The 17,157-nt window shown below is 36.9% G+C and overlaps 1 protein-coding gene across 2 annotated transcripts in view; it reads left to right on the forward strand.

The window, feature by feature from the left end:
* Window positions 1-2,893: 2,893 nt before the first annotated feature.
* The window catches only part of Bmpr1b (bone morphogenetic protein receptor type 1B), a 38,734-nt gene continuing 24,470 nt past the window's right edge, over window positions 2,894-17,157 (forward strand). Inside the window, exons 1-3 of one of the 2 annotated variants that reach the window (XM_028760435.1) lie at window positions 2,894-3,042; window positions 10,664-10,766; window positions 11,246-11,348. In XM_028760435.1, coding sequence (XP_028616268.1) covers window positions 2,900-3,042; window positions 10,664-10,766; window positions 11,246-11,348 — 349 coding nt within the window. In that variant the 5' untranslated portion in view covers window positions 2,894-2,899. The remainder of the gene's footprint in view (window positions 3,043-10,663; window positions 10,767-11,245; window positions 11,349-17,157) is intronic. The other variant, XM_028760434.1, reaches the window with a different exon arrangement.

Below are 17,157 nucleotides of genomic sequence, written 5' to 3' on the forward strand. Positions count from 1 at the left end.
GGAGCAACCAGTAACCAGCGTCCCTCCATGGCCTCTTCATCTCTTTCTGCTTCCAAGCTTGTAACTTTCCTCGATAGATTTATAAAGCGTAAGGTGATATAAACTCTTTCCTCCTCAAAATTGTATCCCCACAGTTGGTTGTTTACTACCAATAGGTACTGGGGATTGAACCAGAGTCCTGTGTAAAACAGCAATTATTCTTAACCTCAGAGCCATCCCTCCAGTCCCGTCGTTCTGATTCTTATACTTCACCTTTTTAAACTAGAAGCTCATGATAATTCAGTGCATGGTTTACTGATTTGATCATCTACTGTTTTCTCAAGTCTCTCTAAGGAGACTCCTGTGTTGATTTTCTCATACTAATGTCCATGAAGTTCCTGACCTCTTTCTTGGTGTGTTTGTCTCTTTGTCCAGCTTATCTTTCAATCTATCCGCTGAGATTTTCATCGATGGAGTCATATGTTTGGAGTTTCTCACTTTTCACAGCAATTCACTTTTGTTTTCCTGGTGTGCCTTTTAATAACCTAGGAGTGTTGATAACAGTTGTATTTACAGTTATTTGGTTTCAGACTCTATTTCTTCCTGGTTGTTTTCTGTGTGTGTGTGTGTGTGTGTGTGTGTGTGTGTGTGTGTATGTGTACTTTGTCTTCAGTCTCTCATGTTTGAAGTCTTTCTTCAGATATCTCCTGCCCCTGTACTAGTGACTCATGTGTGAGAGCATGGCATACTGGAAGAGCTGATTGGAAGCTTCCAGATAGAACTCTTCACCAGTAGGCCTCCTCATAGGAGAACAGTGGAGTAGAGCTGTGTTTCTATTTCTTTCTTTAGCCTCTAGTTTGCTCTCAACCTCCTTAGATTTTTAGGGAAAAAGACAAAGTCTGGTGGGACAAGAGGACAGGAAGGAAATCAGTATCCAATGGGATTTGGTAGTAGTGCACCTGCCTTCTTTGTGCTTTGTCCCTGACCTTAAGGAAAGAAAAGGAAAATAAAATGTCTAGCACTGTAAGCATAGGATTTAACCTTCTAGGCTTCTTCACCAGAAAAAGAGAAAAGTTACTAGCCTTCAGGACATATGCATAACAAATGAATATTGTTTGCTTTTAAACTTCAATGAAGAAACAGGAAGTAATAGTTTTGCATATGCTTTTTCATCATACTGTCCCTAAAGGCAACTCAACTCTTCAAGTTGTTGCGGGTTAAAGACAGATTTACAAAGAAGGAATTTACTATGGCAGGGTGATAGATATATGGACATACCTACATGTACTGTTTTAAACAGGTGTTCACACTCTGCTGTGAACAGACTTGTAGCAAATGGCTTGCAAGACAAGGGACTAGGACAACATGTTTAATTTCACTGTATCCTGTTAGCTTATGGATGAGAACTCTATCATATAGATAAGTGTAAACATATTGGAATCTAGAGTATGGTTGGATTCAATAAGTGCTGGCCAGCAAGCCCTGGGAATCTGCGCATCTCTACTTCCCTGGCACTGAGATTATGGCCACAACTATGACTACCTTTTTAAATAAAATGGGATAAAATGTAGGTGCTCAAGCTTGCCCAGCAAGCACTTTACCAGCTTAGCTTCTACCCTGGTTAGACATATCAATTATTTTTGCATAAATTATTGACTATAATTTGACTAATTAGCTTAGTCCAAGAAAGGTTATCACAGATATTTTTCTTAATGTTCTCATTTTCAATTTCAATCTGTGACTGTAATCATGTATATAAAAATATAATAAATGTACTGTTTTACATCTTTCCATATTGAATTTATTCCTTCTGATATATAACTTTAGTTTTTTAAGCAAACATTCTATAATCATTTTTCTTGAAATGTGTTCTAATTATAGTCCAGTTAGATATGGGTTGAGAGAAAATTTTAAACTGAATGTTTGTAATCATGATTTTAAGAAGAAATGTGTTGCAGAATATCATAAAGTTATACAAGGAAACTTAGATGTCTATTTGGAAGAGAGAAATGCCTGTTATTAAACCCAGGCCACCTGCCTTTAGGAGATCATTCCTGTGTAGTGTCTCCTGTCAAAGATGGTAGAAACACCACAGATAAACACTTCTATCTATAAAAGCTGGTGGAAAAGATACATCTTTTGAATATGTGGTTTCTAATGTTTTATTGTTCTACATTTGTTTTGCAGATTAAATATGCACTGTTTTACTGGTTAGTTTTTGTCAACTTGGCACAAATTAGACTTGGGCAGAGAGAACATAAACTGTGGAATTGTCTTCATCAGATTATCCTGTTGGCATATCTGTGGGACATTTTCTTAATTGCTAATTTATGTAGGGCTTCCTGAACCACTGTGAGTGGTTCTGTCCCTATGCACATGGGCCTGGACTGTAGAAGAAAAGTAGCTGAGTCAGCCAGAGGAAGTAAGCAGAAAGGATCATTTTTCCATGAATACTGTTTCAGTTTCTACTTCCAGGTTTCTGCCCCAATATCCCTCAGTTATAGATTGTGATCTAGAAGTTCTAAGATGAAATAAACTCTTTTCTTTTCAAGTTGGTTTTGGCTAGTGTTTTATCACAACAATAGAAAGCAAATTAGCATAATGATCTACCCCAAATCAACCTTGTTACTTGTTAAAAAAAAAAAAGATAGTGTTAAGTTTCAGACAATCTGGATTCAAAATGTTGCTCCATTATTTGACTGTGTGCAGATTAATTAGTTAAAATTCAAGACTTGAATTGATTATCTGAAAAGTGAGACTGATAACATTTATTTTAATGAAATCACCAAAATACATGTCCTTTGTTTGAATCTTTCTCACAAGTTATTTTAATTCAATGATCTATTGCCTCTACCACAGAAGGCTGGAGGGCTGTCTTAACCCTCATCCATTATTCTTTACAGAGAAGTTCATTGATAACATGCTCTTACGAAGCTCTGGAAAATTAAATGTGGGCACCAAAAAGGAGGATGGAGAGAGTACAGCCCCCACACCTCGGCCCAAGATCCTGCGTTGTAAATGCCATCACCACTGTCCGGAAGACTCAGTCAACAATATCTGCAGGTTTGTGATAGAAATGGTTCAAATGTCACTTTTCCAAGTGGTTGCATATCATTTTAAACATATATTGTTTCCAAGAATATGACCTGGAGACAGGACTGTATATAGAGAAATACCAAATCATGTTTTACCTTGAACTGGTGCTTGAGTCCTCTTTTTGCCCTGGACACATAAACAGAATACAGATCTCAGGCTCCTTGTCAATGAACAAAAACTATTATGTTCTTCAAAAACCTTTTCATAGTCATATAACATAGATTCCATGTATACATGCTGATCTTGTCTTAACCACTCATCATACCAAGATAGTTAGTATTTTGCACTGGTAAGAGATTAATAAACTGTATCTGGAAAGTAGATCTCTGGTAGAGTTTAGATGAATCCAACACATGTTAGTACAGAGACTGTCACAGTAATAAAACTACGAAGTCAGAAATAATGTTTCATAAAGACAAAGAGTTCAGCTTCAGATAATCTAAAGCATTTTTCTTTTTACACATCGTTATACAGCTGCATCCATTTTGATACTTAGGATATATGTTTTGTTACCTAGAGTACAGGAAGAGTACAAAAAGAGCCATAGCTTCTTGAGACGGGAGCAGACAGGAAAGTGCTAACTAGCCACAGCTTCATGGCTCCTGGGAGTGACAATGTCAGAGACACAGAGTGTGCATTAAGAAGGGTCAGGACTTCAATGGGGAGAGGAACTGCCAGTTTCAGAGTCCAGGAAGACTATCTCAGTAACTGTTTAGACTGCCATCAGCCAGGAGGGCACATGAAACTGAGTCACATGTTTCTGTTGTTGCTAGACTTTTTAGAACGCTTATCACGATGGGGAGTCTGATACAGGTTATTGTACTAGTATTGCTAGTCCAAAAATGTGAAATTTAAGATGTTCCCAAAGCAAGATGTGAGTCTACCAGTGGAAATTTCCTCACCTGCCTTCATGTGATGGGTCACAGGCAGAATGCAGGCATACTAAAAATATTTTGTAAAATTACGTTCCTGCTATGTTTGCATAAGACACATAAGACATAAATAAACTTCATGGTTAGGTGTAAGTTCCATCCCCAAGATACCGGATTAAGAATTTACAAATATTTTAAAAATCTAAAGAGAAAAAGAAAATAGAGCAGTGGCCAGTGTTAGCTAGGGAATACACTTCTTAAAAAAATTGGAGGCTTACAAATGAAGTATTTGTTTTTCACTTAAACGTGCTGAGCTCTGCTGGCTTGGTTGAATGTGACTTGAGGGTGATTTTGGACTTGAGCTTGCATATCTCTCTTCTTTCTTAGGGAGACACCAGCTGCCCAGGGCATACTTTCTGTTGTGACTATAAGAGCAGCATCCTACAGCCTCTGCTGGCCTTGTGTGCTCTGATGCTTCACTAACCAGATGAAGTCGTACAGTGAAGCTCAAAGTTGAAGGGAATCCATGGCTATCACCATACAGCAGGGCTAGGGTCAGTTGTGGAACACTGTCTGCTAGAGCAGAACCTTGAGACATTGCATACTTAGGTCAAGGAGAATATCCAAGGGGACAAACAGACATAAGTGTCATGGAAACTAATGTTAGTGAGGAAGATAGGTGAGCCTCATTGGATGCAACTAAAGGTCAAATGTGACAAGTACTGAAAGTAGAAATCGGGACTGAGAATGTAGAGATGGCAACTAGACTGGGATGGGATTTTAATTATGTAGTGGTCAACCTTTAATTTATTATAGTAAGAAAAACAGAGATAAAACCAACAATAATAACAACAGAATCCCTCAAAAGAACATGAATATGCCACTCAGTATCGATGTGTTGACTTGTAGAAGTCAACAGGAAACTAGTATTTACTAAAATGATCATAGGATTACCCTCACCTATCTAATCAATACAACATTCTTGTGAAGAATGCAATAGTTCCTGTTTATATCCAGGTAATAATGTGAGGTTCTGAAAGGTTATGTTATCCTTAGTCACTATGATGATATGATGAAAAAATTGGCTAGAACTCCAAGTTATGGATTCTTGATCATCAGTCAACCCTGTTGGGTTCTCTGAAGACATTCTCTTTTGTGTATGATGTTCATTTTGCAAGTGAGGAACTGATTCCAGTTGAGTCTTCTCATGTATGGATGACAGGAACTACTTTTATTTTTTTTTCCCCCGCTAAGACAGTGATTCTCAACCTATGGACCACGATCCCCAAAGATCATCAGAAAACATTGATATTTACATTACAATTCTTTACAGTATCAAAATTACAGTTATGGAGTAGCAACAAATAATTTAATGATTAGAATTATCACAACATGAGGATTGAAGTTAGAGAGTTGCAACATTAGGAAGATCAAGAGCCACTGCTAAGACTTAGAAGAGCACAGGACACTGTCTCATTTCTACAAGGCCAGTCTCTAGTCCTTCTCTCTATAGCAATACTTCTCAATCTCCTTCTGTTAAAAGATGCCCCCTCCACATACACAAAGCTGTGCATGAGTACTTTCCTAAAGTACACTCAGGATTAATTATTAAAGCCAATCATTTAAAAGCTTGCAAATTATTTGTCCTTTTTAATTTTTTAGTAAGTTTTAGCAGACATGAATTTATTATATCAAATTGCTGTACAAGTTTCACTTTATGCTTTAATATCTTTGCAGACCAACAGTGGGCAGTTTGCTGTTCTGACTCTTGCACTCACAGGCAAAGCAGCTTTAAGGTCAAGAATACACATCTTTATGGATTAGATAGTATCTGGGATAAGTTGTTTGCCTTGAGACTCTATACCAGGCCAGGAAAAAAAAACTCAAGCCAAATGTCCCAAGTAGGTTTCTTATTCAGCATCACTTCCACCACCCTGGAGAAAACAATCCAGTAGTGGGACAACAACCAAGATTGTTTCATACTTAAAGCTATTGTGAAATCTCACTGTCTAAGTCAGAAAACAGGTAGAGTTTAGGAGTTTGTAAACTCTTCAGTACTCTCAGTTCCTTTACTAGCCAACAATAAGTTATAATTTTGAGCCAGATGTGTGGTTAACACCTTTAATCCCAGCATTAGAAAAGTAAATGCAGAGAGTAGGCTGCAAGTTCAAGACCAGCCTGGCGGGTTTGAGTACAGTGTTTGCTGCATCTGTAATCACAAGTAAGGGGTAAAGTGATTGAGACTTCTCCCTTAAGGAGATGTTTGACTTCTAAATATACTTCCAGGTGTCATGCTGCATTGTAGCTGTTCCATTTCCTGACTTGCTGGGGTGGGGGGAGCTGCAGATCATCACTGCAGCCATCTGAGCTGCAAAGCCTAATGCAACCCTTCTTAGGTAGTTTTCCCTGTGTCCTGTTCTGTGTCACTTTCTCATTCTAGCAAATGTTGACTCAGACTTGCTTATTTATTTATTTTTCTACATGTGCTTTCATCTGGATTTATAAATCCCTTATCTTCTTAGAGTCTTTGATAGTCATTAATTTTTATGTGCTTGTCTCATGACCATCTTCTGATCTATCCATTTGTAATAACTATTGTTTGTTTATCTTTCAGGATTATTTTAATACCTCCTCATTTAAACGATTGGTTTCTGATCAGAAATTCTTCTGCATGGGTAGTTATCAAGTATAATAAGTTGACATACTTGTTTGTATAAAGAATGTGCAAATGATAACTTAGGAAAACACAATTATGGAAACTGCCACTGGGCATCATTCCATCTTTCCCAGCCAGTTGATGTAACACTAGCTAGCTTACGATTACTATCCCTGCTGCTTGAAACAGTTGTTTGTCTTCCCTCTAGAATCAGTCTGTATAGTCTATGTGTTCCTCAGATCGAGACTTCCATCTTCTTCTTGCTGCTTCCTTTGGCCTCTGATGCTTGAGTGTGATCCACATAAAAGAACTGTCTTGGACAAAGCTATTGTGTGTGTCTATCGACCACTTACTGATAATATTCTACAAGATCAAACAGCAACTGTACAAATTGTGTGTACCAATAGATTAATTGTGCTGGAAAATTTGAAAACTTACCATACTCCCTTGAAAGTGAAACAGATGTTTTCAAAGACACAGTGTTCTCAGCTGTTCAAAATGAATTCTGATCGAAACTTAAACTCAAAGGAAATTCAAGGATTCGAGAACTTGGTCCAACTTTGAAAATGTGCAGGGTTACTTATTGATCATTGGGAACTGTCAGTCTTTGGAGCCATGCAAGAGTCATTTTTACCTATAACTTCTAAGATATCTTTCTAATCCTATTTCCCTCACTTTAAATAAAGGTATTGTTGATGCCATTTTATATGACCTGTAGACTGCTTTCTATACCTCAACAATAACTCACAAAGGAACTGGGTCGCAGAAGGCTGTTGTAAATTCAATTGACCATAAATGGGAGGAATTGAAATCTTTGCAGTTTCTAGATGCATAGTAGCCTAACAGAGAATCACTAACTCCACCAAAACTGTTTTAAACAAGCAGATCCCCTCTTGCTAGTGTGGGTTCACTGGAGGCCACTAAAAGTCTTCCAGAGCAGTCAGTCTCCTTCTCTCTTTCTGGGTGTTTCAGACTTTCCTTTGCATTTGGAATACTGGGCACATTAAAAAAAATAAAACTTGAACCTGAAGAGCTATCTATCTAGGGATTATAACAAATATTACAACTTTGATTTCATGTCATCTTTAACTTGCCGAGAGTTTTGCATTTTTATTGAGTACCTACAAGAACATAGAGAATCCGTGACTGATTTTCATGGTATGCACCCAATTCTCAGTTCACTTGTCACTGGCTCTTGCTGCCTGTGACACGGAGGGACAGCACATTAATTGGCAGTTGTATTAATCGATTGTGTGTCACTGTCTACATTCATAGTCATTACTGTAACCAAACGATTCATCCTGTATTCATCTATGGATTTCACTTCGTAACATTATTCTTCCTTTGACTTCCTTCATGGTTCTTTGTCTCATCAACTCCTACATCATGGGAATGGTGACACAAGCCTGTATACTTGGGCAGCAGAATATTTTTAACAAACTGATATCAGGGGGTTAACTGTCCTTTATAACAGCCACTAGCCATCTTAGTAGTGAGACTAGTTGACCAGCTTGGAGTAAAGAGCACTGATGCTTGCTACGGAGTTAAAGGATTTCAAGCAATGCTTCGGCTTCTGTAATTGTTCTGCTCGTTACCGGTCAATGTCTTTGTTGGACAGGCACTGCAGTGTGAAGTTTATAAAATACATTTGCTTTGTTGTACATAATTAACAATGAAATCCCTCTCTCCTCTCTTAGTCTACACATATTTTATTTCTTTCTAAACTTATGACATCATAGAGTGATCCTTTTCTCCAGGATACCTCTTTCTTTCTTTCTTTCTTTCTTTCTTTCTTTCTTTCTTTCTTTCTTTCTTTCTTTCTTTTGTTCTTTCTTTCTTTCTTTCTTTTGTTTTTTCTTTCTTTTGTTCTTTCTTTCTTTTGTTCTTTCTTTTGTTCTTTCTTTCTTTCTTTCTTTCTTTCTTTCTATCCTTAATATATGCAGTCATACATACATACATACATACATACATACATACATACATACATACGTACATGCAAACCTAATACATATATTAGGTTTGTTTTATTTGTATCAGTATTTTGCTTGCACATGTGTATGTGGACCATACCCATTACCAAACCCTGGAGATGCAAGAAGAAGGAACTGAAGTTACAGATGATTTTAACTACTGTTTGGGTGCCAGGAATTGGAATCAGGTCTTCTGAAAGAGAAACTAGTTGCTCTTAATTTCTTAGCTATATCTTGATCCCCTCTTCTTCTCAATCCTAGCTCTCAGATCTGCCAACAGGTTTTTTTTTTTTTATAGTTTTAAAGCTTGATTTACTCTCTATTTTGTTGTATTATACATGGCCAACAACTTTATCCCCCCTTCTTTCTCATTAATTATGTTGTTTGTTTGGTGAGAGGGTGGGGAGATTCTTATGAATTATCCCAATGCCATTTCTGTACACTTTGATTTTGAGAAATAGATTATATCACCTCAGATTTAATGCCTCATGTTGACTCCTCTGCTGCCTAGGAATTCCAACAGAAATACTTTACACCAACAGTCTGAATGCAAAGGAAGTCACATGAATAGTATTCACTCAGATTGTTTGTGGTGAACGTCAGTCTTACATATTGCCTTCAGTACTGTGTGATTTACACTCCTGCTGAGGTTTCAGTCAGTTGAGTAAAAAACTCCAGAGAATTTGAGCATGGGCTGTTCAGAGGCAGTTTTTCTTCACAACATGCATACATTTGACCATAGTCAAACACAGATTTATCACTGGCCCTCCCTAGTCATTCATTAGTATGTTTCAGCTCCACCCTTCGAGGTTTTATAAACTGACACATGTCGGATCACTTGAGACTTAAAATCTAAGTAAACAATTGTAAGGATGTTGATGGTAACTGAAGAGCTAATGCATGGCGGAGTGCTGCTCCCACTAATGTGAGTAGACAGACCTACAAATCATGGCTAATACAGCTCTTACAACTTTGTTCCCATGACCTTTAGAACTCCATTGTCGTATGTGCCTTGGACACTGCACATGCATATGCATATGGATGAGAAGCGGATGGGAGGTGTGGGCTCCATACTTTCTAGGGACTCGGATGGCAGCTTGTGACTTATTATTGGGAACCCACAATATAAGGTCCTGATTTATGAAGAGAGTATATCTCTTTGCACACAGTTCTGTATATACAAGTTATTCTTTACAGTTTACTCCCAGGATAGCAGATAATGAATGGGAGTAAAATAAGAGGACCTCCAATTCAAGGCCTGATGCTGTAGCTGTTTCTATTCAACCTTATATATGTTCATACTTTCTCATCAAGTGAATTCCACCATACATAAAACAGAATTGGCATTATTTTCAAATTAGTGATAAGAAGATTAAATGTCATACAACAACTGAAAGTCATTTTTATTTAGGAAACACTACAATTTACTTAAATCAAGACCTTTCTCTATATTCTATTCTTATCCATGCCCAATAATGTTTGCTGTCATGCTTAATGTCTTGCTGTGCCATGCCAGCCCAAAGAGACAATGCTAAGAACCACAGCCTTCATTGCCTCTGCTGTTTGGTTGAGCCCACTTCTGCCTATCTTCAACCACCATGCCTTAGATGGGTGTATTTCACTGTCTCCAATGAGAGCCAATCCCTGTACTCACAGCATTGGTTCCAGCTTTGTCTTGCCTTCCCCACATTCTCAGTGACTTTGTGACATTTGGGAAACTACTAAAGCCCTCAGACCCATAGTCTCCTCACATAAAAGATGAAGATGGTATTATGTTCCTCAAGTTGTGTGTCTAGAAAGGTGATAGGGCCAAGATAAGTTCACTAAAAATGGGAATGATTTTTAATGGTGATTAATGATACATGGAAATTTCACTCCTCTCTCTCCTGAGTTTCTAAACGAAGAGAAAATGACTTTAATGATAAATACATCTTCTTTCATAAATGCAGATGTTTGTCAATAGTTTGTAGAAAAAAATATCTGTGACTTTTCTCTGTCTGTGATGAAGCCAATAGAATTAATTTCACTTTATTTTCATGAGTCACGTGCTCTCTCCCCTCACTCTCTCCCTTCTCCTGTTTGGTCTTCAGCACAGATGGGTACTGCTTCACGATGATAGAAGAAGATGACTCTGGAACGCCGATTGTCACCTCTGGATGTCTAGGACTAGAAGGGTCAGATTTTCAATGTCGCGTAAGGAAGATAACTTGAATTTACTTTGTAACTTGTGTTGGCCAAATAAAGTAATCCTTTTGTAATTGATATCCCATATTTCATAATTTGCAAAATAATTGAAAATTCTCAATAGTCAATTCTTTCTTCATTTTCAAACCATGGTTTTTTTTTTTTAAATTAGCTGTCAACATATTGCTTAGTTTCCAAATAGAATATCTTTAAAATCCAGATTATTTATTGATTAAAATGAGACTTCACTATTTGTTTATTCAATATACTCTGGCTGCTACAAGTACAATAATATTCTATTGAAATGGAAATATTGTAGCAATACATTATAATTTGAAATAAGTTTTCTGATGGAAACTTTTTCAAGATTTTGAGCAAAATTATTAGAGTATTAAATGTGTTCTTCAGTGACAGTCTGTTACATTTTCGATGGTCTGACATGGAAATATGACAGACAGCCACTAATAGTTGTTAGCATTTCGTTTTAGGACACTCCTATTCCTCATCAAAGAAGATCAATTGAATGCTGCACAGAAAGGAACGAGTGTAATAAAGACCTCCACCCCACTTTACCTCCCCTGAAGGATAGAGGTAAGAGGGGTGAGGGGGCTTTGCTTACATAGGATGAACACTGGACTCTGTCTTTTCGCCAAATTCATTGGTGCCTTGACAATGTTTGCTTTTGATTGGTTTTATTACCTACTGCTGGAGTAGAGGGCTGACATCATGACAGTCAACAAATGTGCAAAGATCATGGCTTGGTGGCTGTATATATCGGTGTTCTTAAGATCCGTGTTGGCTTCTCCTCACCTCTCTCCAGATAGATCCAGCTCTGAGAGCTTACTGTGAGCTGCTAGGAGGTAGAGAAAGTAAATAGTGCTGCATACGTACTCCGTAAAATCATTCAGAATTGGGACTTAATTAAATATACTGTGGCATAATATGCTTTTGAAAAATAAAGACCTTATAAATGACTAAATGAAAGATTGTTTGGTCTACCACATTTATTTTATCTCCATTACAAACTGGTTTTTATTAAATTAATAGCGTATTTCTAAAATGGGTCATGTGTTTAAAAGTTTTAATTTCCATGCTTGCATACTTTGGTGTATTTAAAATGATAACTATTGCATATTTAAAGACATTTTTGGCATGCTTTTTGACAGCAGTCTCTATATTTCCTTTCCCTTCCTTAAGCTCATCACAAATAAATGATTTATAAGTGTTATAGATTCCTAATTCCTATGTGCATAATTTAAAATGAAACTTCAAGATTGTCATTATTTCTTGAGAGTGTATTAACTAAAAAACATAGCAGTGTTTCATATTTTTGACAGCGTTTCATAAATAAATTCCCATTACAGCATTGAAGCTTTTCAGATTTATTCTAGAAATTCACATAAGAAGTTCACAGTTTTCGTTATTTCACTTTCAAGCAACATCCTAAGTGTTAGAGACACAGATATTGATGAGGAAAATATTGCTTGCAAAAATGGTATGCTAAAATGTAAGAATTACCATGGAAAAACTTAATTTACATTTGGTCATGGGTATCTCACTAGTACGGATAGATTACAAATCATATTAAGAATGGTTTAGTAACTTTTCTGTTTGCTGTAATAAAATACTCTGACAAAAAAGCAACCTTGAATAAAGAGTTTATTTTACTTTTAGTTCTAGAGATACGCATATATACAAATACACACATACACCCCCCCCCACACACACACACATAGAGGGAGAGGGACAGAGACACAGAGAGAGACACAGAGAGACAGACAGAGACAGACAGAGACAGAGAGCAAAGAAAAATGGAGTCAGGCTATCCAAACTCAAAGTCCACCCCACCCCCCACCCCGTCCCTGTGATGTGTTTCTTCCAGCAAGTCTTTACCTTATAAAGGTCCCTTAATCTTCCAAAACATCACCACCAGCTGAGGATGCAGCTCAAACCCACAATCCTATCCAGCACTATCACAACCCTGGCCCCCATGGGCTTATGGCCATTTCATGATACAAAATGCAGTGTCCAACTTCAAAGGTTTACATATTCTTTAACAGCTCCAATACTGTTCAAAAGTGCAAAGTCTCTTCTAATACCCAAGCGTGTCTTTTCACTGTCATCCAATATTAGAAACAAACACATAAACCCAAATTATATGCTTTCAATATCCATAGAGTATGCATACCCATTCAAAAATGAAGAGATGGGACCATAGTAAAGAAAAATTTGACCCAAGAAAAATGAAAACCCATCAGTGTAAAACCCAGCAGAGTTCTCTTCACATTGTTTAGATGACTACTCCTCTACCTTTGCAGTATGCAGCATATCTCTCTTCCTTGGCTGGTTCTACTCCTGATATACAACCTTCCCAGGCATGTGACCCACTGTTCTGGCATCTCCAATAGCTTGAGAGTCTCTATTGAAACATAGACTTCATTTTTATACCTTTGGAGCCCTCACAGGACTTTCAATATACTATGATACTTAGCCTTAGATATTCTCTGAGATCATGGTGGAAGGTCCCATGATAGTCTCAATACTATATCTTTTTGTTCAACCAAAAGTAATATAATATGGACAAGAAGTTTATCTACTACCAACCAAGGGTAAAGCCTAGTTACCTTTGACTGTGTTTATAAACAGGTTTTATATGCTGAATCCACTGAAAAGTGTCCCAAGATAGTTCCTTTCTTGAAGTAGGAAACCCCTTTGGCTGTCTTCTTTCACAACTGGAACTTTAAGTGGTGCTATGTTGTTTTCAGAGCACGTTTCCTGGTATTCAATGTGGCCCAAGAGGGTTCTTGTCAGTGGTTGTAATCTTGTAATTACACTCTTTAGCACACAGCTTGGCTGGAATCTCAAGCTTCCTAGTATTCTTTTCCTTCCCAAACTGCATTTTAAAATTTCTTTTGCATAAGGGTCATCAAGAATAACCATGCCATGGACTGCACACCATGCTGCCTGAAATATCCTCTGCCATAGAAATTAGCCCATTTTTTTTTTAAAGTTCAGACTCAAACAAATTTTCACCCCTATGTAGAATGCAACTAAATTCTTTGTCAAAATATCACATGAATGGCCACTAGCCCAGTTGCCACTGGAGACCCATTAAAGAGATGTCTCTCCATTGTCTCAGGTTACTCAATACTCCTGTCTTCCTAGCATACCCAAGAATGGCCCATTAAGCTCTGCCCACAGCACTTTCTAGCCTGAAGTACAAACTCTTCCACATCCCTCCAGAAAGTATCATGGTCAGGTTCACCATGGAACCAAATCTACTGTGCTGCTGGCAATTTCTGTATGAGTTATTTTAATGTGCTATGGTAAAATATCCTGACAAATGGCAGCTTTGGGGAGAAATAATTTAGTTTAGCTTCCAGTGTCCATACAGTCAGTCCATCATGGTGTAGAAGGCATGACAGCCAGAGTGTGAGTTTGGCTGATCATAAGGACATCACGGAGCCAGTTCTGTATCAAATAGAAGGATAGCACAGTAGCTGCAGAAAAATGACACATGAACAAGAATCAAGGACACACAGGCATTTACTAAAAGGGTGAGACAAAATGTTAAATGAAAATTAAAATGACTAATGCAAACCAGACATTATACTAAGTATTACATTAACTGAACCATTTGAATCTTATGAGGTATTGACTCTTGAGGTATTGGGGATAGATATTCCTATTTAAAGATTAAAAAATTGTAGTATGAAGGCTGTGGCAGAATTAAGTTTTCTTATGTATCAGTTGGTGATTCTTTCTTGTCTCTCAGAGGAATTCCCCCCTTGCTTGCAGAGTTCCTGGTTGTTTCTACTCTCTGTGATGGTTGATTGGCAGCACAGTTAGAAAAGTTCTATCCTAAAAGGGCCCCAGGTGCTGTTCTCCTCTTCTTGGATGTCTGGAAGCATTTCCTTCCAAGAATATTCATGTTAACACCCCCAAATGCAGGCAATGACAGAGTAACACAAGACCAAGATGAAGAACGGAAATGGGTTAGTTGATAAGGATCATCTCTTCATGAGCCAAGACAAGCAGGCAGTGCATATGACTGCAAAACAGGGTTACTTGGGAAAAGAAAAGGGAAATACTGAATAATGTTAGCCTTAAGTACAGCGCTGGATGGTAAAGGAAAACTCCCTTAGGTCCTTGAGGTTTCATTCCTGTCATAAGTCAGAAATGTAATGAGTAACAAAAGCACGGTCGGCAGTTCCCAGTCTGAGCTCTGTGTCTACATGAAAAGGGAAAGAGGAAGAGAGTTTTAGCAAAATTATAGCATAGATGTGAGAAAGAATTCTGGACTTATGTATTGAAAATTCCTTCTGATCCTGAGGTTAGATTTAATCTTAGTAGAGAAACATTCTCTTTGGATTCATAAACATGTAGAGTTGTCCTCAAATTTGGAAATTTAGTATAAGCTGTGTTTTCTAATAAGGTTCCATTCTTTAGATGTAGATGTAGGGCATAGAAGATGGAAGCTTACTAAAGTAACATTGTATACACTTGTAGAGTTTTACTCTGAAGATCATATGACAGTATTTTCCAAACAATGTATGTACTAATTGTTACTCCCTTTTGTAATGGATTCTTGGATGGTGCATCAGTGGTTGAAGCTCCTTTTCCCTGGGCTACTTACAATGGTTCTGAACTGGATAATTGGAAAAAAAACAAAACTACTAATTTCTGATGGTTTTCATTTAGTCTTTTGAGATGAAGCCTACTTTCATTCATATTTACAGGTAGTATAGATCATAAATAAGTGTTAAATGCATATTTTAAACTGATGAATATGTTATATCAATGACCATTCTCAGATTTGTTGAGAGAAAGTGTAAAGGTCTGTGGTTTAGAATTTGCAATAATTAATCCAACCATTCTATGCAACACTGCAAAGAAAGTTTACTTTCAACTAACCTGTTAGTGCTCCAGCTATTACAGTTATATAATTATTTGTGAGGTAGTATCCTTGTTCATAGTATTTGTAATAAGAAGTCTGAATTATTTAAAAGAGGATAACATAGTAACATTGTTCTACAACCTCAAGTGGTGGTCTAAACTAATACAGGCACATAAAATTAAAAGAAAATGTGAATGCAAGTGTGTGGGCATGTGTATGCATGAGTATTTGTATGCATGTGTATGTATGTGTATATATGCATATGCATGTGAGTATTGTTTTGTGTAAGGGGTGATCAGAGATCAAGAGAATTATATCACACATGATAAAATATAAATAAGAACTGTGAGTGAAGGACATATTGGAATGCCTTACAATTTTTGTCGAAATAACTAAAACAATTACTGATAATGAATTAGAAATTGTTTCAGTCTTTTTAAGGGGTATTTGGTAGTATCCATGAGAAGATTTGTAATGTCTGTCCTCTGATGTAATAGTTTTATATCTAAAAATGTCAAGTAGATACGGTTATAATTAGAGATATATATGTAAATTATGTAATTGTATGGATTATAGAAATTCTACATTATAGCAAAATCTCTTAAAAATATCACAATAGAAAGTTGATTTGTAATTAGGATGTTTCTATGCGAAATACCATTTCATCTTTGAAAATAACTTGTTACAGAAAATATTCACAATATATAAACAAAATATCTGCCAACATAGTGGCCAGTATTGTTATCTTAACTCTTGGGAATCTAAGGGAGAATGAAGTTTGAATCAGTCTGGGTAACATAATACTTTCCCTATAGAAGACAGAGAAAGGAATCTAATTACAAGATGATATAGTATCCTTTGTGAGATACATTTTTGTTTACTGAAGTGATACTATAATGCCACACATGCAGGTTTTGTCAATAAATTGCTAACAATGTAGTGATTTCATCCACTTTAGTCAATTGGTCCTTTAAAATTTTTTCATGAAATATATAGTACATTTTATTGAAAAAGTCACATTTGGGTAAATGAAAATCTCCTGCCAAAATTTGAATATGTCTTATCTATATAGGGGAACAGCTGGGAAAACATCTCCTACTGGAGGAAGTCATACCTTATAGTTCTCCCTTTTACAACTAAGTAGCACCCATCACTTTTCCAGGAGCATACAGTACCTTTCATAAGGTGGCTAACTCTGCTACTGTGAAACTGTTTAAATAGCCCTCAGCTACTGTACCCTCCTCCCCCGAATCACCTGGGATGACTAGTTTAAAAAAAAAAGAAGGCATTGAAGATATTATGAATAAATATTTCTGGTTTTGGTCTCTTAAAAAATTCTAATCCACATGAAGCTTGAGAAAGCTTGTTTTAAGCAAATCTGATTTGTCAAGAACTCGAGTTCATACAAAAATGCACTATGTACTCATATCTATCTTTTACAGGATTTCAGGGATCCTTGGGCTTTGCCTCTATCAGAAAGCAACTTTGGATATAATGAATCTA

This window comes from Grammomys surdaster, unplaced genomic scaffold (assembly GCF_004785775.1).
Source record: "Grammomys surdaster isolate TR1022 unplaced genomic scaffold, NIH_TR_1.0 126531, whole genome shotgun sequence".
NCBI classification, from domain to species: Eukaryota; Metazoa; Chordata; class Mammalia; order Rodentia; family Muridae; genus Grammomys; species Grammomys surdaster.